Source organism: Notolepis coatsorum (genome assembly GCF_963971535.1).
Source record: "Notolepis coatsorum genome assembly, chromosome: 3".
In the NCBI taxonomy this organism is placed as follows: domain Eukaryota; kingdom Metazoa; phylum Chordata; class Actinopteri; order Aulopiformes; family Paralepididae; genus Notolepis; species Notolepis coatsorum.
In genome coordinates this window covers 186,022,008-186,047,893 of record NC_140167.1, presented here as the reverse complement: position 1 = coordinate 186,047,893, position 25,886 = coordinate 186,022,008, and the positions used below count along the sequence as shown (strand labels likewise).

Sequence of the window (25,886 nt, the reverse complement as noted above, 5' to 3'; positions counted from 1 at the left end):
ATATGTATGAAACTTGTTTTGTAAGCTCGTCGTTGCTGTAAATGAGGGTAACCTCAGTGTCTTACGAGTCAAAATAAAAGGTTTGAAATCAAATCAAAGATTATAAAGAGCATGACAACACCGTGCCCAGCGGGGATCGGTGTGTGTCAATCACAGGTTTTCAGACAAAACAGCAGATGAAAGCTACAACATTTGACAATTATCTGTATCACAACCCATCTGAGAGCGACTCTTACCGGAGAGGCGAGAGCAGGTATATGAAGGCGTCGGAGCATCGGTGTACTCTGATGTTGGCACCGGCCAACTTGTCGGAGTCTATAGCCAGAGTCTGTTTGTAGACCTGCGTCATCAACACAATCCTGCTGCCGGCGGGAGCCATGTGTGTGTTCCTGGCGATCCTCGCCCTCTTCATGGCTCCCTCCACTGGAGGGCACAGAGACAGGACGAGAGGACCGTCAGAAACATAACGGAGACAGACGGGTAGACAGGGGATAGCTGGAGACAGACAGGTAGACGGGGGATAGTTGGAGACAGACAGGTAGACAGTTGGAGACAGACAGGTAGACAGGGGACAGCTGGAGACAGACAGGGGATAGTTGGAGACAGACAGGTAGACAGGGGACAGCTGGAGACAGACCGGGGACAGCTGGAGACAGACAGGTAGACAGGGGACAGCTGGAGACAGACCGGGGACAGCTGGAGACAGACAGGTGATAGTTGGAGACAGACAGGGGATAGTTGGAGACAGACAGGGGACAGCTGGAGACAGACAGGGGACAGCTGGAGACAGACAGGTAGACGGGATAGTTGGAGACAGACAGGGGACAGCTGGAGACAGACAGGTAGACAGGGGACAGCTGGAGACAGACAGGGGACAGCTGGAGACAGACAGGAGACAGCTGGAGACAGACAGGGGACAGCTGGAGACAGACAGGTGATAGTTGGAGACAGACAGGAGACAGTTGGAGACAGACAGGTGATAGTTGGAGACAGACAGGGGACAGCTGGAGACAGACAGGGGACAGCTGGAGACAGACAGGTGATAGTTGGAGACAGACAGGGGACAGCTGGAGACAGACAGGGGACAGCTGGAGACAGACAGGTGATAGTTGGAGACAGACAGGGGACAGCTGGAGACAGACAGGGGACAGCTGGAGACAGACAGGTGATAGTTGGAGACAGACAGGGGACAGCTGGAGACAGACAGGTGATAGTTGGAGACAGACAGGGGACAGCTGGAGACAGACAGGGGACAGCTGGAGACAGACAGGTGATAGCTGGAGACAGACAGGTGATAGTTGGAGACAGACAGAGGACAGCTGGAGACAGACAGGTGATAGTTGGAGACAGACAGGGGACAGCTGGAGACAGACAGGGGACAGCTGGAGACAGACAGGGGACAGCTGGAGACAGACAGGGAGCTGGAGACAGACAGGGGACAGCTGGAGACAGACAGGGGACAGCTGGAGACAGACAGGGGACAGCTGGAGACAGACAGGGGACAGCTGGAGACAGACAGGTGATAGTTGGAGACAGACAGGGGACAGCTGGAGACAGACAGGTGATAGTTGGAGACAGACAGGGGACAGCTGGAGACAGACAGGGGACAGCTGGAGACAGACAGGTAGACGGGATAGTTGGAGACAGACAGGGGACAGCTGGAGACAGACAGGTGATAGTTGGAGACAGACAGGGGACAGCTGGAGACAGACAGGGGACAGCTGAAGACAGACAGGGGACAGCTGGAGACAGACAGGTGATAGTTGGAGACAGACAGGTGATAGTTGGAGACAGACAGGGAACAGCTGGAGACAGACAGGGAACAGCTGGTGACAGACAGGAGACAGCTGGAGACAGACAGGGGACAGCTGGAGACAGACAGGGGACAGCTGGAGACAGACAGGGGATAGTTGGAGACAGACAGAGGACAGCTGGAGACAGACAGAGGACAGCTGGAGACAGACAGGGGACAGCTGGAGACAGACAGAGGACAGCTGGAGACAGACAGGGGACAGCTGGAGACAGACAGGTAGACGGGATAGTTGGAGACAGACAGGGGACAGCTGGAGACAGACAGGTGATAGTTGGAGACAGACAGAGGACAGCTGGAGACAGACAGGGGACAGCTGGAGACAGACAGGTAGACGGGATAGTTGGAGACAGACAGGGGACAGCTGGAGACAGACAGGGGACAGCTGGAGACAGACAGGTAGACGGGATAGTTGGAGACAGACAGGGGACAGCTGGAGACAGACAGGGGACAGCTGGAGACAGACAGGTAGACGGGATAGTTGGACACAGACAGGGGACAGCTGGAGACAGACAGGGGACAGCTGGAGACAGACAGGTGATAGTTGGAGACAGACAGGAGACAGCTGGAGACAGACAGGTGATAGTTGGAGACAGACAGAGGACAGCTGGAGACAGACAGGGGACAGCTGGAGACAGACAGGTAGACGGGATAGTTGGAGACAGACAGGGGACATCTGGAGACAGACAGGTAGACGGGATAGTTGGAGACAGACAGGTGATAGTTGGAGACAGACAGGGGACAGCTGGAGACAGACAGGGGACAGTTGGAGACAGACAGGAGACAGCTGGAGACAGACAGGTGATAGTTGGAGACAGACAGGGGACAGCTGGAGACAGACAGGGGACAGCTGGAGACAGACAGGTGATAGTTGGAGACAGACAGGTGATAGTTGGAGACAGACAGGGGACAGCTGGAGACAGACAGGTGATAGTTGGAGACAGACAGGTAGACGGGATAGTTGGAGACAGACAGGGGACAGCTGGAGACAGACAGGGGACAGCTGGAGACAGACAGGTAGACGGGATAGTTGGAGACAGACAGGGGACAGCTGGAGACAGACAGGGGACAGCTGGAGACAGACAGGTGATAGTTGGAGACAGACAGGAGACAGCTGGAGACAGACACAGGGGATAGTTGGAGACAGACAGAGGACAGCTGGAGACAGACAGGGGACAGCTGGAGACAGACACAGGGGATAGTTGGAGACAGACAGAGGACAGCTGGAGACAGACAGGGGACAGCTGGAGACAGACAGGTAGACGGGATAGTTGGAGACAGACAGAGGACAGCTGGAGACAGACAGGGGACAGCTGGAGACAGACAGGGGACAGCTGGAGACAGACAGGTAGACGAGATAGTTGGAGACAGACAGGGGACAGCTGGAGACAGACAGGGGACAGCTGGAGACAGACAGGTAGACGGGATAGTTGGAGACAGACAGGGGACAGCTGGAGACAGACAGGGGACAGTTGGAGACAGACAGGAGACAGCTGGAGACAGACAGGGGACAGCTGGAGACAGACAGGGGACAGCTGGAGACAGACAGGTGATAGTTGGAGACAGACAGGGGACAGCTGGAGACAGACAGGGGACAGCTGGAGACAGACAGGTGATAGTTGGAGACAGACAGGGGACAGCTGGAGACAGACAGGTGATAGTTGGAGACAGACAGGTGATAGTTGGAGACAGACAGGGGACAGCTGGAGACAGACAGGTGACAGCTGGAGACAGACAGGTGATAGTTGGAGACAGACAGGTGATAGTTGGAGACAGACAGGGGACAGCTGGAGACAGACAGGGGACAGCTGGAGACAGACAGGTGATAGTTGGAGACAGACAGGGGACAGCTGGAGACAGACAGGGGACAGCTGGAGACAGACAGGTGATAGTTGGAGACAGACAGGTGATAGTTGGAGACAGACAGGGGACAGCTGGAGACAGACAGGGGACAGTTGGAGACAGACAGGGGACAGCTGGAGACAGACAGGTGATAGTTGGAGACAGACAGGGGACAGCTGGAGACAGACAGGGGACAGCTGGAGACAGACAGGGGACAGCTGGAGACAGACAGGGGACAGCTGGAGACAGACAGGGGACAGCTGGAGACAGACAGGTGATAGTTGGAGACAGACAGGGGACAGCTGGAGACAGACAGGTGATAGTTGGAGACAGACAGGTGATAGTTGGAGACAGACAGGGGACAGCTGGAGACAGACAGGGGACAGCTGGAGACAGACAGGTGATAGTTGGAGACAGACAGGGGACAGCTGGAGACAGACAGGGGACAGCTGGAGACAGACAGGTGATAGTTGGAGACAGACAGGGGACAGCTGGAGACAGACAGGTGATAGTTGGAGACAGACAGGGGACAGCTGGAGACAGACAGGTGATAGTTGGAGACAGACAGGTGATAGTTGGAGACAGACACAGGGGACAGCTGGAGACAGACAGGGGACAGCTGGAGACAGACAGGGGACAGCTGGAGACAGACAGGGGACAGCTGGAGACAGACAGGTGATAGCTGGAGACAGACAGGTGATAGTTGGAGACAGACAGGGGACAGCTGGAGACAGACAGGTGATAGTTGGAGACAGACAGGTGATAGTTGGAGACAGACACAGGGGACAGCTGGAGACAGACAGGGGACAGCTGGAGACAGACAGGGGATAGTTGGAGACAGACAGGGGATAGTTGGAGACAGACAGGGGACAGCTGGAGACAGACAGGGGACAGCTGGAGACAGACAGGGGACAGCTGGAGACAGACAGGGGACAGCTGGAGACAGACAGGGGACAGCTGGAGACAGACAGGTAGACGGGATAGTTGGAGACAGACAGGGGACAGCTGGAGACAGACAGGGGACAGCTGGAGACAGACAGGTGATAGTTGGAGACAGACAGGGGACAGCTGGAGACAGACAGGTGATAGTTGGAGACAGACAGGTGATAGTTGGAGACAGACAGGGGACAGCTGGAGACAGACAGGTGATAGTTGGAGACAGACAGGTGATAGTTGGAGACAGACAGGGGACAGCTGGAGACAGACAGGGGACAGCTGGAGACAGACAGGGGACAGCTGGAGACAGACAGGTGATAGTTGGAGACAGACAGGGGACAGCTGGAGACAGACAGGGGACAGCTGGAGACAGACAGGGGACAGCTAGAGACAGACAGGTGATAGTTGGAGACAGACAGGGGACAGCTGGAGACAGACAGGGGACAGCTGGAGACAGACAGGTGATAGTTGGAGACAGACAGGTGATAGTTGGAGACAGACAGGGGACAGCTGGAGACAGACAGGGGTCAGCTGGAGACAGACAGGGGACAGCTGGAGACAGACAGGAGACAGCTGGAGACAGACAGGGGACAGCTGGAGACAGACAGGTGATAGTTGGAGACAGACAGGTGATAGTTGGAGACAGACAGGGGACAGCTGGAGACAGACAGGTGATAGTTGGAGACAGACAGGGGACAGCTGGAGACAGACAGGGGACAGCTGAAGACAGACAGGTGATAGTTGGAGACAGACAGGGGACAGCTGGAGACAGACAGGGGACAGCTGGAGACAGACAGGTAGACGGGATAGTTGGAGACAGACAGGGGACAGCTGGAGACAGACAGGTAGACAGGGGACAGCTGGAGACAGACAGGGGACAGCTGGAGACAGACAGGTGATAGTTGGAGACAGACAGGGGACAGCTGGAGACAGACAGGGGACAGCTGAAGACAGACAGGTGATAGTTGGAGACAGACAGGGGACAGCTGGAGACAGACAGGGGACAGCTGGAGACAGACAGGTAGACGGGATAGTTGGAGACAGACAGGGGACAGCTGGAGACAGACAGGTAGACAGGGGACAGCTGGAGACAGACAGGGGACAGCTGGAGACAGACAGGGGACAGCTGGAGACAGACAGGAGACAGCTGGAGACAGACAGGGGACAGCTGGAGACAGACAGGTGATAGTTGGAGACAGACAGGAGACAGTTGGAGACAGACAGGTGATAGTTGGAGACAGACAGGGGACAGCTGGAGACAGACAGGGGACAGCTGGAGACAGACAGGTGATAGTTGGAGACAGACAGGGGACAGCTGGAGACAGACAGGGGACAGCTGGAGACAGACAGGTGATAGTTGGAGACAGACAGGGGACAGCTGGAGACAGACAGGGGACAGCTGGAGACAGACAGGCGATAGTTGGAGACAGACAGGGGATAGTTGGAGACAGACAGGGGACAGCTGGAGACAGACAGGGGACAGCTGGAGACAGACGGGACAGCTGGAGACAGACAGGTGATAGTTGGAGACAGACAGGGGACAGCTGGAGACAGACAGGTGATAGTTGGAGACAGACAGGGGACAGCTGGAGACAGACAGGTGATAGTTGGAGACAGACAGGGGACAGCTGGAGACAGACAGGGGACAGTTGGAGACAGACAGGGGATAGTTGGAGACAGACAGGGGATAGCTGGAGACAGACAGGGGACAGCTGGAGACAGACAGGTGATAGTTGGAGACAGACACAGGGGACAGCTGGAGACAAGACAGGTAATGGCTGGATAATGGATATAATTTTATATACAATACTTCACTGTTCATACTATTTGCACATAACTGCCCGATTGCACAGCCCTGCTAAATATTCCATCCCACTGTATTGATATTTTTATTCTAATTAGTGTATATACTTGACCACATCATGCAGTTGTACAGCCCTGGCCGATTGTTATTTTTTTTCTATAATTATATTATACCTCTATTTTAATTTAGTTTATATTCCATCTTATTTTATTCCACCTTTTATTTCCTTATCTGTCCGTTGTTGTCCGTCTGTTAATGTTGCACCGAAAACGACCAAATCAAATTCCTTGTATGTGAAAACTACTTGGCAATAAAGACCTTTCCGTTTCTGGAGACATGGACACGCGTACAAAGCCACATTCCGGACTGCTCTCATTCCACCAGGGACAATGGCTATACTGTCTTGAAATGACTAAACCATACTAGCTGCTGACTATACAGTCTGAACCACAGGAATACATCAAATCCCAACTTGCTCTGCTCATGGGGGGATAACCTTGCATGGCAGGTGGCTTCATGAGATCAAGCGTGAATCGATCTGGTCCGGCTTCAGGTTATGCACACAGTGGTTTGGACCAACAGTTTCAGAGGATGACTTCCCAGATGGTTCTGTGTAATAGACCATCTGGCAGGTCAGGTTAAAGGTGGAAGTGGCATTTTATTTATACATTTTAAATGCATGTTAAAATAATAGCTCTACATTCTGACAGCCATCACTGATATAGAGTGTTTGTAACATGGGTCTCCCAGTCCCTCCTGCTCTGCAGTAAACACAAAGTACATTTGCTGGTATTCCGTTCCTACTTTATCCAATCAGGAGAGATAACTCCACACTGCAAAAATGGTCTTGACAAAAATAAGAAATAAAAAAAAATTGTTTTAAAAGCAAATGTGCTTGAAACAAGTACAATTATCTGCCAGTGCAGTAAGCTAATTTGGCTTGGTAAGACGTATTTTTTTTTTTTTTTTTTTTTTTTAATATATATATGTATTTTTATTGCACATTACTTTAGTTACATTCCATATTGATGCACACATGCAATCTTATTTTTTTCTTGTTCAAAATAAACATTCTTTCTTTCCTTTGGCGGGTCCATACATACATATAAACAGGATAGTTAAATAAGTTAGATTTTTGCTGGGAAATAAAAAAGAGACCAAAAAAATAAATAAAAATCCGAGCATTAGAAAAAGGCCAAAAGCCAAGACACAACAGCGAATATACCTTCAGTTCAGACATTACTGTAATATGAGTGACATTTTGAACTTATATATCCTCTTCATCCTCCCTCAGACCCTTTAAGTAGTCCAACACCGGTCCCCATGTCGTATCAAACACCTTTCTCCGTCCTGTATTTTTAAATCTAAGCCTCTCTAAGTAGAGGGTCTCACCCAGCGCTCACATCCACATTTCAAATGAGGGTGCTGCATCAGACTTCCAACGTCTCAGAATGAGCTTTTTAGCCAACACAGCACCTAAATATATCGGCCTTTTTTCATTGTCAGAGTACTTAGTGACATCGTCGCTATAGCCCAAAATGGCCACTAAGGGGCAGGGTTCCCACTGTTTATTAAAAGCTTTTGAATAAAAGTCAAATATATCAGACCAGAACGTGTGTAAGTTGGGACAAGACCAGAGTTGATGTGTAAGGGTACCATCTTGATTTTTACATTTGTTACACAGTGCTGATATGCTAGGATACATCTTATTCACTTTCACCTTTGAGTAGTGCAACCTGTGTATCACTTTAAATTGAATCAAGTTGATTCTAACATTTACAGAGCACCGGTGAATATTTGTAAGACACGTTTCCCAGAATTCCTCATTGAGGGGTATCCCCAGTTCTGACTCCCACTCAGTCCTATATCTTTCTGTGCTAACTATTACCTGATTGAAAAGTGTCTGGTATATTTTTGACACCGCCTCTTTACTACCTGGTCTAACATTAATTATATTTTCCAGTGCTTGATGCTGAGGAATGTCTGACCATGTATCTACATGAGTCCTTACGAAGTTCCGTATCTGTAGATAGCGGAAAAAATTTGTTGGCGGTAAATCGTGTTTGACCTTCAGTTGCTCGAATGATAGAAACTGGCCCTCTTGGTACAAGTCCTTCAAGCTCCCTATACCCTTCACCTTCCACTGTGCAAACCCTTGATCCATAGTGGATGGCTTAAAGGCATGGTTATTACCGATTGGAGTGTCTGTATACATATTTGGAGCTTTCAAGTATGCTTTAATCTGTTTCCATACCTTCAAGGAGCTATGTACTATAGAATTCCCTTCATATAGTGATTTGTTTATCTTGACAGGGCTATTCAAAAGGGCTAGGAGAGAGGTTCCCTGACAAGCTGCTTGCTCCATTGAGAGCCATGCAGGAGTGACCTCCTCCATGCCCTCCGTAAGGTTAGCACTTCTCCAGAAAGCCATATTGTTTTAAATGTGCAGACCAGTAGTAACATTTGAAGTCTGGAAGACCAAAGCCACCCTCATTTTTTGTTTTACATAAGTGTTTTTTGCTAATACGTGCAGCTTTATTCTGCCAAATAAAGGGGATTATAATAGAGTCTAACTTTTTGAAATACCGCTGTGGTATGAATACTGGAATTGACTGAAAGATGTATGTAAATCTCGGAAGAACCACCATTTTAATAGCGTTTACTCTCCCAACCAGTGACAGTGGGAGGGTCTTCCAAAAATCTATATTCTGTTTCAACTGTTTTATTTTTAATTTCCAATTCTCTTCAAGTAAGAGTTCAGGTTTTTTAGTAACGGTCACTCCTAGGTAAGTAAATCTATCTTTGGTCATCTTAAAGGGGACAGAGTTCAATGAGGAGCTATCCTTATTTAATTGTATTGGCATTAATTCACTTTTATCCCAATTAATTTGAAAACCTGAAAGAGAGCCAAAATAATTAAACAATTCCATAATTGGAGGAAGGGACTCCTGTGGGTTAGATACGTATAACAAAATGTCGTCTGCATACATTGATAAATGATGCTTTTGCCCTTTAATGGAGACAGGTGATATTCTAGGATGTTGTCGAATTTTTGTAGCTAGTGTTTCTATGACTAAATCGAAAAGATAAGGAGCATGGATCTCCTTGCCTTGTCCCACGGTATAGTGGAAACTGAGAAGAAATATCCTGGTTAGTAACTACACTTGCTGTGGGATGAGCATACAAAATCTGTATCCAGTCAATAAACACCTTCCAAAACCAAATGCCTCTAGGGTCTCATACATACTCTCGACCTGATCGAAGGCCTTCTGAGCATCCACTGAAATCACCACGGTCTCTGTATTGTGTTTCGTATAAAGTATATTGAATAACCGTCTTAAGTTGTAATAAATATGTCTATTAGGAATAAAGCCTGTTTGATCCGGGTGCACTATCTTCTGAATGTGAGCTTTTAGCCGCTTGGCCAGAATCTTGCTAAGCAGCTTTGTCAAATATTTGCATTATACAGTGTTTGAGGTAGTCTACCATCCGATGCGGCATGTTTAAACATACGAAGCAGCAGCGGAGATAGTTCCTTAGAGTAGTGCTTGTAGAATTCTGCCGTAAAGCCATCAGGGCCAGGTGCTTTATTGTTCGGGAATTCTGTAATTGCCTCTACTATTTCTCCTATGGAGATGTCCCTTTCCAATGCAGCTTCTGCCTCGCCATCAAGCTGAGGTAGGTTTAATTCAGAGAGAAATGCCTTAATAGCATCAATGTCATGGTTGCCATTTGATGTATACAATTTTGAATAGAACTCCATAAAACGTGCATTTATCTCTTTAGGGTCTGTAAGAACAGTGCCTGTGTCTGATTTTATTTTTAGTATTGCACGGGAAGCTTGCGCCTGTCTTAATTGACGTGCCAGCAGTTTCTGAGGTTTGTCACCCATTTCAAATTGTATCTGTTTTATCATATTCAATTGCTTATTGACCTGTGTAGATAAAATAGTATTGTACTCATCTCTTTGAGAGACTATAGAATTCAGGATGTCGGGATCCGCAGAGACCCTGTACAGGTGTTCTAGTTGAGACACAGAATCATCCAACTCCACTAGTCTTTTTGACATTTGTTTTCTCCTACCTGCCACGTATGATATGATGCTACCTCTAAGCACTGCCTTGATGGCTTCCCACAGTGTTGAGTCATCCACATCCCCTGTATCATTTGTGTCTATAATGTCAGGTAGCCTAGCTGACATGTATTTTAAGAAACTCTTCTCTTTTAAGATTGTGTTGTCAAATCTCCAGGTGCGTTCCTTTCTATGTCTAGTGAACCTAACATCCAGTGACATGGGAGCATGATCACTTATCAGGATAGTATGGTATTGTGTGGACACAACATTGGATATCAGTTTAGAGTCTAACAGCATGAAATCAATCCTAGAATAGGATTTATGCACTGGAGAGAAAAAAAGAGTAGTCTCTGTTGGTAGGATTGCGTAGCCTCCATATGTCAACCAGATTTAGATTGTGCATGGCACTTTTTAACACCTCACTGGCTTTGCTGTTCACGGATACCTTTGATGACTTTTTATCCAACACAGGATCAATTATACAATTGAAGTCGCCACCCAATATAATATTTGTATTACCGACATCAGGAATTCTATTCAGAACTGTCTCAGAAAAATTTGGATCATCAAAATTTTGACCATACACGTTTATCAATGTTACAAGAACACAATTAAGTGTCCCTGATACAATTACAAATCTACCATTCGGATCCGCGATTGTGCACTCATGATCAAACGACACACCCCTCTTGATAATAATAGCGACCCCTCTGGCCCTGGCCCCGAAGTTTGATTGAAATATTTGTGATCCCCATCCCATGCGTAACTTGTTCCTGGCTATATTCTTAATATGTGTCTCTTGAAGATTATAACATCAGCTTTCAGGCTTTTTAAATGAGCCATTACCTTACCTCTTTTAACTGGGTATTCTTGTTTTTGACTACCTAAATGTTTATTGTGAGTGATCTGTGGTGCTGAATTTCCCTCTGGATCAATAAAGTACTTATATTCTATTCTATTTCTTGAAATAAGTACAAATATCTAGTGTTTGCTCTCCTGATTGGTTAAAGTGGGAAGGGATACCAGGAAATGTATTTTGTGTTTACTGCAGAGTGGAGGGACTGTCAGAATATAGAGCTATTTAACAATTATCTTAACAAAGAAATACCACTTACAGCATCTTTAATGAGGGGGGATTCATCCGATCCAAATTCTAGGAATTAGCATACCTTGCTGGGCCCAGGCCAGCTTCTTGCCCGTGCGCAGAATGCCAAAAGGGTTGAGCGTGAGGCTGCTCAGGAGCCAGGCGAGGAGCTGCTGCACGGGGAAGGAGCAGCGGAGTTTGGAATAGCCGGCCTCGGCCTGCAGCGGGGCCCTGGACAGCAGCCAGTGGAGCGGGTGGATGGTCCTGCAGCGGCTCATCGTGCCCTCCAGGAGCAGGCTGAGCCCCTGCAGCGCCTCCAGGGACACCTGCACAGTAACCACAGCACAGTCAGCCTCACTATAGCAAGCTAAGCTAAAATAAGATAAGCTAAGCTAAAATAAGCTAAGCTAAAATAAACGAAGCTAAAATAAACTAAGCTAAGATAAGATATTCCTTTATTGATCCCCATGGGGAAATGCATGCGTCATAGCAGTATGGGGGAGGGGAGGTACAGGTATGGGCAGGGTAATCACGGACATAAATATAGGCAATACAATTTTAGTAAAGATACAAATAAGCAGTGCAAACAAGATAATTAACTATAAGCATATGAGCAAGTAAGCAGTGTAATCAAAGGTGCAGATGAGGGTATGTATGCCCGCCCTATCAGTTATAATATACGTTACAATAAATATGGCCAAAAAACACTGAATATACAGTGCATCCGGAAAGTATTTTAACTTTTTTTTTCATGTCAACGTTCACACACACAATATATGCTTACCTAGGATTTGACTTGATTCAACAACAAAGCAGTCGGAGCAATGGCAAGCCGAAAACTGTCGAAATTGTAGTTATTTGAAGTTTGGATTTTTTTTTTTACGACTGAGGTAGGTAAATTAAATTTCTTGAGACTAAAGTACCGAAAAAGGGTACCGTTGGGTACCGGTATCGATTCACAGGTACCGGTTCAAATGTGAAAGGTACCCATCCCTAACAATACCCCATAATGACTAAATGAAAAAAGATTTAGAATTTTTTGCAAATGTATTAAAAATAAAAAGATTTAATAATCACATGTACATAAGTATTCACACCCTTTGCTATGACACTCAAAATTCTGATCATCCTTGAGATGTTTCTACAACGTGATTAGAGTCCACCTGTGGTAAATTCAATTGATGGGCATAATTTGTAAAGGCACACAACCAGTCTATATTAGGTCCCACAGTTGACGGTGCATGTCAGAGCACAAACCAAGCCATGAAGTCCAATGAATGGTCTGTAGACCTCCAAGACAGGATTGTATCGAGGCACAGATCTGGGGAAGGGTACAAAAAAATTGCTGCAGCATTGAAGGTCCCAACGAGCACAGTCGTCTACATAATTCGCAAATGGAAGAAGTTTGGAACCACCAGGACTCTTCCTAGAGCTGGCCGCTCGGCCAAACTGAGCCATCGGGGGAGAAGGGCCTTGGTCAGGGAGGTGACCAAGAACCCGATGGTCACTCTGACAGAGCTCCAGTGTTCCTCTGTGGAGATGGGAGAACCTTCCAGAAGGACAACCATCTCTGCAGCACTCCACCAATCAGGCCTTTATGGTAGAGTGGCCAGACGGAAGCCACTCCCCAGTAAAAGGCACATGACAGCCCGCATGGAGTTTTCCAAAAGGCACCTAAAGGACTCTCAGACCATGAGAAACAAAATTGTCTGGTCTGATGAAACCAAGATTTAACTCTTTGCCCCCGAATGCCAAGCACCATGTTTGGAGGAAATCAGGCACCGCTTATCACCTGGTCAATACCATCCCTACAATGAAGCATGGTGGTGGCAGCATCATGCTGTAGGGATGTTTTTCAGCGGAAGGAACTGGGAGACTAGTCAGGATCAAGGGAAAGATGAATGCAGCAATGTACAGAGAGATCCTTGATGAAAACCTCTTCCAGAGTGCTCTGGACCTCAGACTGGGGCGAAGGTTCACCTTCCAACAGGACAATGACTAAGCACACAGCCAGGATAACAAAGGAGTGGCTTCGGGACAAGTCTGTGAATGTCCTTGAGTGTCCCAGCCAGAGCCCAGACTTGAACCCGATTGAACATCTCTGGAAAGATCTGAAAATGGCTGTGCACCGACGCTCCCCATCCAACCTGATGGAGCTTGAGACAATCTGCAAAGAAGAATGGGAGAAACTGCCCAAAATAGGTGTGCCAAACTTGTAGCATCATACTCAAGAAGACTTGAGGCTGTAATTGCTGCCAAAGGTGCTTCAACAAAGTATTGAGTAAAGGGTGTGAATACTTATGTACTTATCTGTTTATACTTTAAAAAAAAATATTATACATTTGCAAAAAATTCTAAAAAACCTTTTTCACTTTGTCATTATTGGGTATTGTGTGTAGGGATGGGTACCGAATTCGGTACTTTTGAGGTACCGAACCGAAATACGTCGGTACTACCGAGTATCGAATCAAGTGAGAAACCGAATTTTTTTTTAAAAAAAAATAAAAAAAAATTTTTATTATTTTTTTTTTACTTTTTTTTTTTTTTTTTACTTTTTTCTTTTCATGTCAACGTTCACACGCACAATATATGCTTACCTAGGATTTGACTTGATTCAACAACAAAGCAGTCGGAGCAATGGCAAGCCGAAAACTGTCGAAATTGTAGTTATTTGAAGTTTGGATTTTTTTTTTTACGACTGAGGTAGGTAAATTAAATTTCTTGAGACTAAAGTACCGAAAAAAGGTACCGTTGGGTACCGGTATCGATTCACAGGTACCGGTATCGGTTCAAATGTGAAAGGTACCCATCCCTAATTGTGTGTAGATTTTTTGAAGGGGAAAAAATATTTAATCCATTTTGGAATAAGGCTGTAACATAACAAAATGTGGAAAAAATTAAGGGGTATGAATACTTTCCGGATGCACTGTATACTATGAGTAAGTGACGTATACACAGTACACACACTACACAGGTGCAGTATACTACGTTGTAGGTCCGTGCAGTTTAGGTGGCAAAAGTCAGACACACTTAGTGATTGAACATTTATATACTGTATGTATGCATTCCGTTTGTCGCTACAGAATTGCAGTGGATCCGTGATCTACAGACCTGGCTGTCTCGGGTGGCCTGTCCAGAACGCGACAACTGGCCCGGTTCCACTAGCAGCTCCACTAGGTCACACAGGTGGGTCTGAACAAAGGACAGGTGGGCCTGGTCGTCCCAGTTCTGCTGAGCCAACACAGCCAGACAGAGAGAGAGGGGACCGTAAGAGGCCAGTATGGGGTGGCTGTCACAGATTACTAATAGGTGAGAACAAACGTCATTACCGGATATTAATAATAGATATTTCAGTGCCACGGACGCGTTTTGTCGTTAGTTCATGCCGACCTTTGAGTGCCCTCGACGCTATATAGCGTTTGTTTGTCGTTTTTCTTTTATTTATTGGCGATTTTAATTTATATTTCATCAATCGAGCCTCGATTTAGTGCTGCAGAGTCTCTCTGAGCTCAATTGGGAAGATACCGCCCCCTATCGTCTCTCCTTGTGGTACTGCACCCCATTACTTTACACTGCTGAAGGGGGGGTGGCCAGTTTGCTCATTTTACTTTTCCCTCAAGCCAACTGAAGGATCGATTGTGCTCACCGGCCCGGAAAACGTGTGGATTATGTATTTACAGGACCTAACACTGTAATCAATAAGCGTGATCGATATTTGGAATGGCGATCAGGAATTGGAATAATCTTTTTGGATAACATCTGATCTCAGGTAAGGAATTTATTTTACCAGTCTTAGGATAATCAGAGCTGTTTTCACAGAGATATAAGCGTTTGCCCTATGCGTGTGTGTGTGTCTGTGTGTGCGCGATCAGGAAATGAGAGAATCGATATTTCAGCCCGCCTCTATAGCGTGCATAAGTACATTATACTATCGATAATCTAGCGTTTATTTGAAAACGATTCATAAATAGGCCGAAAAATTACAACGTTTTTGTGTATGCTCGAATATTCCAGTAAATGCCTTTTATCACGGAATCTATATATTTTCCTGAAAAACTAGGGCTTTTCAAAATGCTATAAAACGAAAATGAACAGATTAAAAAACAATCTGTTTCTGCAATTTGTATGCTGCTTGCTGGTATTCATCTGTGTGAACGTTAATTCAACGCGAGTTATTTGATATACCTTATATACATTGGAGAAGCATATTTGGGTACCTGAACATGTGCTATATATTTGATATACTATGTATATACTTTTGAGACGACTGTCGTGCGACCAAGTCAGTGTTTGTTTGACTTATTATTTACTTTTGAACTCTGTGTTTTTTTTAGTTTTTTTTTCTGTTTAATGTTGTTATCTGTTCTATGTGGACAATGACAATACAATAATGTATATATGCAGACATATACTTCGATTTCTATGTCCTCAAAAAAAGTATAATAAACAAAAAACAATCTGTTTCGACAATGTTGACTGCAAACAAGTCATTGATAAGCGACAGGCAGATTAGACACAGCCATAATTTAAGACAGATTATGCGTTCACAACGCTATCATTGAAGTGGGTCCTAGCATTTAACCATGTTTCCCATGTTAATGGCCGGGCACTGAAAGTGTTAAGAGATACTGGTCCTCAGCAACAGATAATGGTTTGAATTATAGAATAGTAACTTAAGCATCCATTTGCAAAAATGGTTGCTCTCCGTCTAGTCTGCCATTCAGAGTATACCTTTTACGGAGCTGAATTTAATACCAATTTCACAAGCACAAGAAAACCCCACATAGCAACATTGAACTGGCGGCTGCACTTGTGCGCCAAATTAATTTCTTGCACGTTCCATACAAGCTCTCACCAGACGCACCAAGCTCCCGGTAGCCCCACAAAAAACAACGACTTGAATACAAAAACATTTCATATATTTAATATTATTTAATCTCCCGACAGCCAGGCTGCCCCCCCCAAAAATTTAGTACCTGTGCAAATGAAATTTAAGACTTTCTAATACCTTTTAAGGCCTTTATTATTATATGTTTTTAATTGTATGTATTGATCTTTTACTGAAATGTGTTATTTTACTGTGCTTTGCCTATTTGCGGTACTTTTATTACTGTTGTCGAATTAATGTGATGTTTTACATATGCGTATGTTTGTGTACAGCACTTTGAGCTGCATGACATGTATGAAAGGTGCTTTATAAATAGTGCCGTCAGGCGATTAAAAAAATGAATGTAATTAATTACAGGATTTGTAATTAATTAATCAAATTAATCGCATTTTAATCGCATAACCATTTTATGCCTGATATTCTATAATCATATTTCAAATTGCATGTGTCCGGATGGCAGAATTCAGTACTGTATCTACAAAACCTTCTGTTTAATCATCTTCCATCTATTAATTTGCTTAGATTTTTCAGGTCTGGTCAATTTGAGCATAGTGTTATTCACAGTCAAAGATAAAAAGAAATGCAATTGATATTCTCATTTGGTTCATTACAATTTACTCAAGCCTAGTAACAGACACAGTATTTCTGACACTGGGAATACATTCCCTGAGATCCATAGATGTCCCTAGAATCAGATACCAAGAACATGCAAATGGACAATATAAAAATTCTACGTTCTTATGGAATGAATGAGATTTATATTAAAAAAAGAAAAAAAAATCTCCCATTTTCTATTTTTCTCCCATCCCAATTTCCTATGGGCCAATTCTACCCTCCCCTGTCTCGAACGCTGTTAGGCCATGCCTCCCACAAGCCGGCTGCAATGTGGACGAAGCCTTACATCACGTGTCCCCTCCGGTACTCGAGGAAGCAGCCGTCGCATCTTTTCACCTGCACAGCGCGATCTCTCAGCGTCGGGGGGTCTGCGTTTGGAGGGCACGCCGCCCCCGTCGCTTCCTGATTCTGCTGCGCAGGCGCACCAACCGACCTGTAGGAGTCGCTGTCCACAACGTCCGATCCCCACCCATCAGCTTCCCACCCCCTAATACTGCCAATTGTATTAGTATGAACGACCAGCCAAGCTGATAGCAATGCGGAGAGCTGGGCTCGAACCCAGCGTCTCCTGCATTGGTGGTGAGCGCCTTGCCCACTGCACCACCTAGCCGCACCAATACATTTTTTGTAATTCTTTTTGAGTTAATTTTCATACCGCGATAATTTGCTATGTAATTAATTAATCTAATTAACGCGATAAACTGACAGCCCTAAAATTAATCTTTACTTAAATAGAGAATTATGAATTTAATATTAATTTAATTAATTGAATGTGCTGTGCTCTCCGTCTCAAGCCTAGTCTGCCATCGTCGACATGAGACAGAACCTCGCTGTATGCGAGCGGGTCAGACCTTGTTCAGGGAGCTGGTCTTGGCCTCGCGCTCCGAGCAGGAGGAGGGGGAGCGAGCGCGGGGGCTGGGCCACTCCTCACCGATCAGAGAGGTGCGCAGAGACACATGGTTCAACTGCTGTATGTGGAGGAAGAGGAGGAACTGCATGGTGTCCACACTCAGCTGGAGGAGAGCAGAGGCGAGAGGCTGCCGTTACATGCGCTGCAATTACATCGAGTCATTTAGCACTCGAGTGCTTCAGTAGTGCATAGTAGTATAGACATAGTAGGTAGCATAGTAGATAGTAGTATAGGCATAGTAACATAGTACATAGTAGATAGTAGTATAGACATAGTAGCAAAGTAGGTAGTACATTAATTTACATTTTACATTCAGCTGACGCTTTTATCCAAAGCGACTTACCGTACAAATTGTGAAACAACCAGGAGGGGTACACGGTAAACAAGGTCGTAATCGCACAATGAGCATTTTCCGGTTAAAACATGTGGAGTATGGGCGGCCGGGTAACGCAGCGGACTAAGCGTCTGTCTACCACCGCAGAGACAGTGGGATCGAATCCAACTGCCAGTGGTACCGGCTTGGTCGGGCGTCCGTGCTGACACAATTGGCAGTGTCAGTGGGTGGGAAGCCGGTGAGGGTGGGTCTTGGTCGTTGTAAAACAGAGACTCCTACAGTTCGGTCGGGGCGCCTGCACAGCGAGGGAAGGATCTGGGGGAGGTAGTGTGACCTTCCACACATTACACTCTCCCAGTGAGAGTCCGCGCTGCCAGGTGAAAAGAAGCAGTGGTAGTCTCCGCGCTCCCGGACCAAAGTGCGCAACGACCAGGGGATTGGGAATTGGCATAACGACTAACATTGGGATGGGAGAAAAGCGGAAAAAGGAGGGGGGAAAGATTTTAAAAAATAAATAAAAAATACGTACACCTTAAATCAGACGAGGACTCTTAACACTTTGGCTGCCGGAAGACGTTTTTAGGCGTCCTTCCCCGCCATGCTCAAGTTGCCGAAGACGCCGTAACTCGTCTTTGATATCAATATTTCAAAAATCTGTGATCGAAATCATATTTTCTTTCCGGAGCCCTGAGATGTACTGGTGAGCTCCCATCAACTGTTTAACGGTTCGAGAGCGCCATCTGGTGGCCGATCGGCAGGGAGGGGCTCGCCAAACAGGAAGTGCTCATCCTATGTGCTCCGGGCACTCGCGATCGGTAGCCGGACTCCATCTCAACACACTGGATGATCAATCGCTCGCCCTAACTCAATAAACAACGTTATTTGGACGTATATAGTAGTATACAACCTGGAAATCCCATAATCGAAAACGGTCTACACCACGCTGATTGTCCAACGGCGCAAGGAAGATACGGTAAGATTCAGCGTTATTTTTGAACGTGTTCGATATAAACTGCTCTGATGAACATATGACCCACACTAGATGAATGATATAACGCTGCCCACGGAATTATAAACGATCCCCCGCCCATCCGGTCATCATCAGATCATACGTAGATCATTCTAGAAGTACGTCCAGTTGACATTTTTTATATCACGCCGATTGCCATCAAACTGTATTTCATCATCAATATAATGCATTTGGGGCTATAGATCACGTTCTGGAGAAAGCTGCAGAATGAGATGAAAACATACTTATACATTAGACCATATTTTACTATGAATATGTGAATGAAAAAGTTTAACGTTGCTACACAATGAACAATACATATAGGACTTTGAATGGGCCATAATAATGGCAATTTAGCAATAGAATTTAAAAAGTTATAGCCCTGCAAAGAAGGGGTACTTATCCATAGACAAATAGAGCTGGCAACCTATGGTATATCATGAATTTAGCCTTAGGCAATCAAAGTGTTAATTGGAGTTTTCTCAGCATTTAAAGTCAGTCATTTGGGATTTTGCTCCATTGCATGTCAAAAGAAACTCGTCTTAACAGGACCATACCAGTCTAATTTTCTCCACACAGACACACACAAGCGAATGAACAACACAATGGGATAGTATTAGAGCAGCTAATTCTCAGCCTTCTCTTTGACCCACGTTCTATCGTTTTTCCTCACCTTGCTCCTTTGGTGGTCCAGCTCTTTAGGGGAGGAGCACAGGGATAGCGACTCTGCCCACTCCAGCCTCTCCTCGGGGGTGTGGCCTATGAGGAGGTCAAAGGTCTCGAAGTAGAGCCACGCGAGGTCCTCCGGCAGCTGTAGCTTCTCACAGGCGATGTGTCTCCACATGACCCAGCACAGCCTGGGGAAGCAGCCGTCCCGCGTGCGCACGTAGACCGCCATCTTACGCAGGTAGTGCAGGCCAAGCTTGGTGTGGGGAGCCACCTACCGGGTTCCCACAGACATTGCAAAATGAAATTCCAAGGACTTTTAAGTACTTTTCCAAGCACTATTTTTCAATGATGTCACTCGAAGGATACAATTCACTTTTAAATGCTGTTTTTTTAAGCATCTTCTTGGCCTGCTTGCCAGCTAGAGCATCACATGCGAAGAAATGAGGAAAAGCAGTTGGAGCGAGACAGCGACTCGTCAGATATGTTTTTAAAACGGAACAAAATATTGATTTCTTGATTCAGAACAATTTGATCATGGATGAACAAAACATTCAATGTGAATGGTTGATTTGAATTGCAAGTACTTTTTAAGCACCTTGTAAAAAAATTGCTATTTTCAAAGTATTTCAGAGCTAGACTTCTTTTTGTAAAGAAAATCAAGCACTTTAAGCACTTCATGGACCTTGTGCGAACCCTGCACCTAGGACCGTTATACCAGCGTTATCTAGCAATACTCAAAATAGTTCAGAAATAGAAAAGAAAACACAGATAAACAAATACAGAACTGAGCAACTATAGATAGTTGCTCTCAGGGAATGTTATGAAATATTAAAAACGAAAGATTATCGTCGTCTTGTTTTTTTAACCTTTATCGAATCAAACGATTATGCTACAAAGTCGGTGCGCCAGAGATATCAACCAGAGTGCTGGATGTTCACCTGCAGCGCTCCCAGGAGGAAGGGCTCCATGCGGGGCCATATGCTCACAGCGGCCCCTGCCTCCATGTCTGAGGGAGAAGCACACAGGAAGACCAGGACTGGGTGTTAATCTTCCAAGTTGTGAAGAGCAATGTTAGAATATAATGCATGAAACGAGGAATGTCACCCATTTTAATAATTCACACACGTTTCTTCCCGTGTCCCAGGACAGTATTCAGTCAGTATTTATGAACATGCACCACTCTCAAATCAGCTATTTAGTGATGTAACTGGGATTTAAAGCAATTTGCACTCAATACATGAAGACATTGAGAACCATATGCTGCTATCCACCGGGCACTTTACAATTACGTGAAATATTTAATTTAATGATTTTTATACCCAGTCTTTATTTTTTTAACTACATGTTTACACTGCTGTTTTTAACTGTGTCCTGTGTTTTTATAATGTATTTTATACACCATTAGAGTGGCAAGTACATTCATTTAGTATACTATACAATGACAAATAAAGGCCGATTCTGATTTTAAAATCAGGGGGCTTACCCAATACCCATAGACGATGAAACATGTGCATTATGCGTCAAAGAAATGAATGGCGCTAATACACATTTGCGTTAACGTTATTAACTTTGACAGCCCTAATATACATATGCATAACATACAAACTGTACACACATTTATCTGTATATATATTATATATCCATACCTACCCGTATTATTTAAACAACTGGCTAGTATGGATTACTAACATTGTGTATTCATACTCATACCACTGTATGTAATAGTGTACATTAGCTTAGCACACATAATACTAAGTAGCTTCATCATATATACTCCACATATTCACATTATACTGTATACTGCAGTGCACTTTACTGCTCCTTTGCGCTCTGGTTAGCTGCCAACTTCATTTCGTTGTACTCTGTGCCTGTACTTGTACAATGACAATAGATTGAATCTGAGATCATCTTATTAGAGTGTTAGAGCTCTAACTAAGTTAGAGCCCCATTCATTGTCTATGGAGCAGCCCCTGATTTGACATCCCAGTGACATCACTGATTGGAGGGTTTGTTTGTTTGTTTGTTTGTTTATTAACACAGTTAAACAGAAGTAAAAACAATACATAATAAGTTATAACGATTGTGAAGGAGAAGTTAGAAGCCTAGAGGCGTATCAAGAACTTCCCCTGTTTTATAAAATCAAACATACAAAAATACAAAAATATGCATATTATAAAATACCAGAATACATTAAAAAGATTTGTGTTAATACAAACATACATACACACAGTACATACATGCATATACTGTGTACATAATAATATATAACAACCCACCCACCTGCCTACAAACCTACCCACCCACATAACCAAATGCATACCTACATGTATGACCCATTATCTATCTACTACTTTTGGATGAGAATTTTGAGCAAATTGTAGTTTGCTTTAAAAATAAGCAGAGATGGAGATTTCCTCAGCATAGGATCAGCTGCATTCCAAAGGGTTCTCCCTCTGTTCTCTCTAGCTTTAGGAGAGAGTGATGTTCATAAATACAGTAGCACTACAGATGTTTGGAGGGATGTGAAGGTATGTATGATACTATGAATGAATGTTTGTAGGTATGATAATATGTAATAATTATATGAAATGAATGATGGGGGGGGGGGGGGGGGGGTGCAGTTCTCAGTCCAATCCGAAGGGAAATGGTGAATGTGTAGTGTCTGTGTGAGCCGCTCCGTCACACATACTGTTGTATGCACTCTCACTTGTACACACAAATCCCCATTTTCATATATGTACATAGTGTTATATCTCTTACTTGTGTTATTCCATGTTTATTTACTTTTTTTATCTTACTTGGTGTACCATTATATGACTAGTACTCCAATGCATCTAGTGCTGCTCCTACTGTACCGTTGACCATACATGATTAATAAAAGAAACGTGAAACTTGAACTTGAAGATTGAGGACCCGATCATTATACCAGATAGAGAAACAATACGATTGTTGTCCGAAGACTGTACAAATCGATAACATTGGCTAGCTATTCACACATTACTTTATTGTATATGTAGTGGTAAACAACTAAACATGCTTCCCAAAGCAATTGGTTTTGATAGTCTATCAGTGAGCTGGATGCAATCCTACCTGGAGGGGAGAGAGCAGATGGTGGAGGTAAACGGTACCCTATCCCCCCCCCCCCTCACAGTAAGCTGTGGTGTTCCACAAGGAAGCATACTAGGTCCGCTACTGTTCCTAATTTATGCAAATGACATGTCGTCAGCTTGTGACTGCAACTTGTTCCTGTTTGCGGACGACTCAGCCCTGCTGGTCTCTGACAAGAACAAGTTGCAGGTTGAAAAAACCCTCAGCTCAGAACTAGGCAAAATCTGCATATGGCTCGCTGATAACAAACTATCATTACACATGGGCAAAACAGAGTCCATTCTCTTCGGTTCAAATAACAAACTCAGCAGGACCGACGGCTTCTCAGTTACAGTGGGTGACAATATTGTCACAAGGAAAGAAGATATTACCTACCTGGGTTCCATCCTAGAGGCAAATCTTTCCTGTGACAAAATGGCATCCAATGTAATAAAAAAAGTCAACCAACGAACTCGATTCTTGTACCGGATCTCCTCACTGGTAAACAAGAATACCCTGAAGACTCTGGCAGGAGCACTCATTCAAGGGTACTACGACTATGCTTGCACCTCATGGTACCAAAGCACCTCAAAGGCGCTAAAAACAAAATTACAAACATCTCAAAACAAACTGGTCAGACTAATGCTTGACCTTACTTCTAGAACCCACCTCACCCCTGCCCACTTTGACAACCTAGGATGGCTTAGAGTAGACGACAGAGTACAGCAACTTGCAATGGGCCTGGTCTACAAGATACACTACACGACCAAGGTACCCATGTACATGTCAAAATACTTCCCAAAGGTCAGTGAATACCACGATCACAACACCAGAGGGAGCTCCACAAATCATGTTAAACCCAGATTCGGCTCAAACAAGGGACTAAACACGTTTCGCAATTATGCCACATCAATGTGGAATGCCCTACCCAAAGCTGTAAAGGAATGTGAATCACTACCCACTTTCAAAAACACTCTCAAAAAACACCTAAGGGAGACTGCAACTCGAAACTGGCCCCTGTAAATGTCCGAACACAACCCCCCCAATGTACAGTAAATTACCAAGTATGGTCTTGTCAATATTCAAATGTACAGGTTTGTTTGTACAGTTGTACAGTGTCCCCCACCCACCCCTCCAACCCAACCTCCCCCCACTCCTACCCAACCCCCCCCCCCCCCCCGCCCACCCACCCACCCAACCACCTCCAATGTACAGTCCCCCCCACCCCCACCTACCCAATGTATATACTCTTTTTTCTGAACTCTTTTTGTATCACAAACAGTACTGTATTTGGTATGTCATAAATGTATAGATGTAGCAGTAGCCTACTGTCTATCTGTATGTCATGTATGTCATATATGTTACGATGAATTGAAAATGGGGGACCCTGATGTAAACAAGACGAAAGTCTTTCTCTGGTCTGCATCCCCTTAACAATTGTATCATGTATTGAGCTGTACTGTACTGTACCCATTCTGCAATCTGTTAATAAAGTTTGCAATCAATCAATCAAACCCACACGGAGAACAAGACCCATGGCATATCGGACAGTAAGGTTTTTGATTGATTGGAATTTGTATTTAACAGATTGCAGAATGGGTACAATACAGTACGGCTCAATACACACAATTGTTAAGGGGATGCAGACCAGAGAAAGACTTTCGTCTTGTTTACATCAGGGTCCCCCATTTTCAATTCATCATGAATGAATAGGTTGCTCTATCCCCTTTCGATTGCTCAAACAATACTTGGAATGCTCATCGTCGTCATCATCAGCGCATAGCAACATAACGTAGCGTTATCTTCACAGTCAACAGCAATGTGATGATAACACTGTTATTCCTGACAGCTGGAACTGTAACCAAGCACCGGTTTAGGCTTAGCTAACTAACGTTAATTAGCTAACGGTTAGCTATTGTTAGCTAGGTTAGCTAGAGTCCGTGAGACTGCTTCCTGTGGTCTTGCGTTACCTTTAAGTTGCTACTGTTCTCCTTCTTCGAGCAAATCCTCACCGTTCCGCCTCAATGTCCCAGAGAGAGAGAAATGGATAGTCTTTCATACGTGAGAGTGAACGAGGAAGCACACAGACCTGCCAGGTGTACGTCGCTTTATCTTCGACGTGCTGCTCGGCGCCCTGGTTGTTGTGGAGACCATAGCTATATATCTATGGTGGAGACATCTTTGATTGAAGTTCCATCTGTTGCGCGCGACGGCGCGTGAGCTCCACTGGTGCAGTTTGTCAGCCAATAGGGGATATCTGCAGAGCCAAAGCCCAACCGAGTAACCGAGTACAAGCCCCGAAGCCCCGAAGCCCCGCCCAGACGTTGGGCTTACGGCTCTGCAGATATACCCTACTCCGCGCTGTCGGTCAACACAACTGGTGTCAGTTCAAACTTATGAATGAATGAATGAATGAATGAATGAATGAATAAATGAATGAATGAATGAATGAAAACTTTATTAACAGATTGCAGAATGGGTACAGTGCAGTACAGCTCAATACATACAATTGTTAAGGGGATGCAGACCAGAGAAAGACTTTCGTCTTGTTTACACCAGGGTCCCCCATTTCCAATTCATCGTAACATATATGACATACATGACATACAGATAGACAGTACTGCTACATCTATACATTTATGACATACCAGATTTGCAATTACAGTACTGTATTTGTGATACAAAAAGAGTCCAGAAATTTTATGTTTGTTATAGAGATAGACAAATGTTGGTTTGATTGATTGATTGAAAAGTTTATTAACAGATTGCAGAATGGGTACAGTACAGCTCAATACATACAATTGTTAAGAGGATGCATGATGA

General features: G+C 44.8%; 1 protein-coding gene across 2 annotated transcripts in view; it reads right to left on the bottom strand.

Annotated features, from left to right (window-relative positions):
• Positions 1 to 25,286, bottom strand: part of LOC311224679 (TBCC domain-containing protein 1-like) — a 29,775-nt gene extending 4,489 nt beyond the window's left edge. The window contains exons 1-7 of one of the 2 annotated variants that reach the window (XM_084309760.1): positions 25,153 to 25,286; positions 20,915 to 20,982; positions 19,981 to 20,247; positions 17,906 to 18,067; positions 14,663 to 14,779; positions 11,637 to 11,877; positions 237 to 423 (exon numbers count right to left, since the gene is read on the bottom strand). In XM_084309760.1, the coding sequence (XP_084165886.1) occupies positions 237 to 423; positions 11,637 to 11,877; positions 14,663 to 14,779; positions 17,906 to 18,067; positions 19,981 to 20,247; positions 20,915 to 20,980 (1,040 nt within the window). In that variant the 5' untranslated portion in view covers positions 20,981 to 20,982; positions 25,153 to 25,286. Of the gene's footprint in view, positions 1 to 236; positions 424 to 11,636; positions 11,878 to 14,662; positions 14,780 to 17,905; positions 18,068 to 19,980; positions 20,248 to 20,914; positions 20,983 to 25,033 lie in introns of both variants that reach the window. The other variant, XM_084309759.1, reaches the window with a different exon arrangement.
• Positions 25,287 to 25,886: the final 600 nt, after the last annotated feature.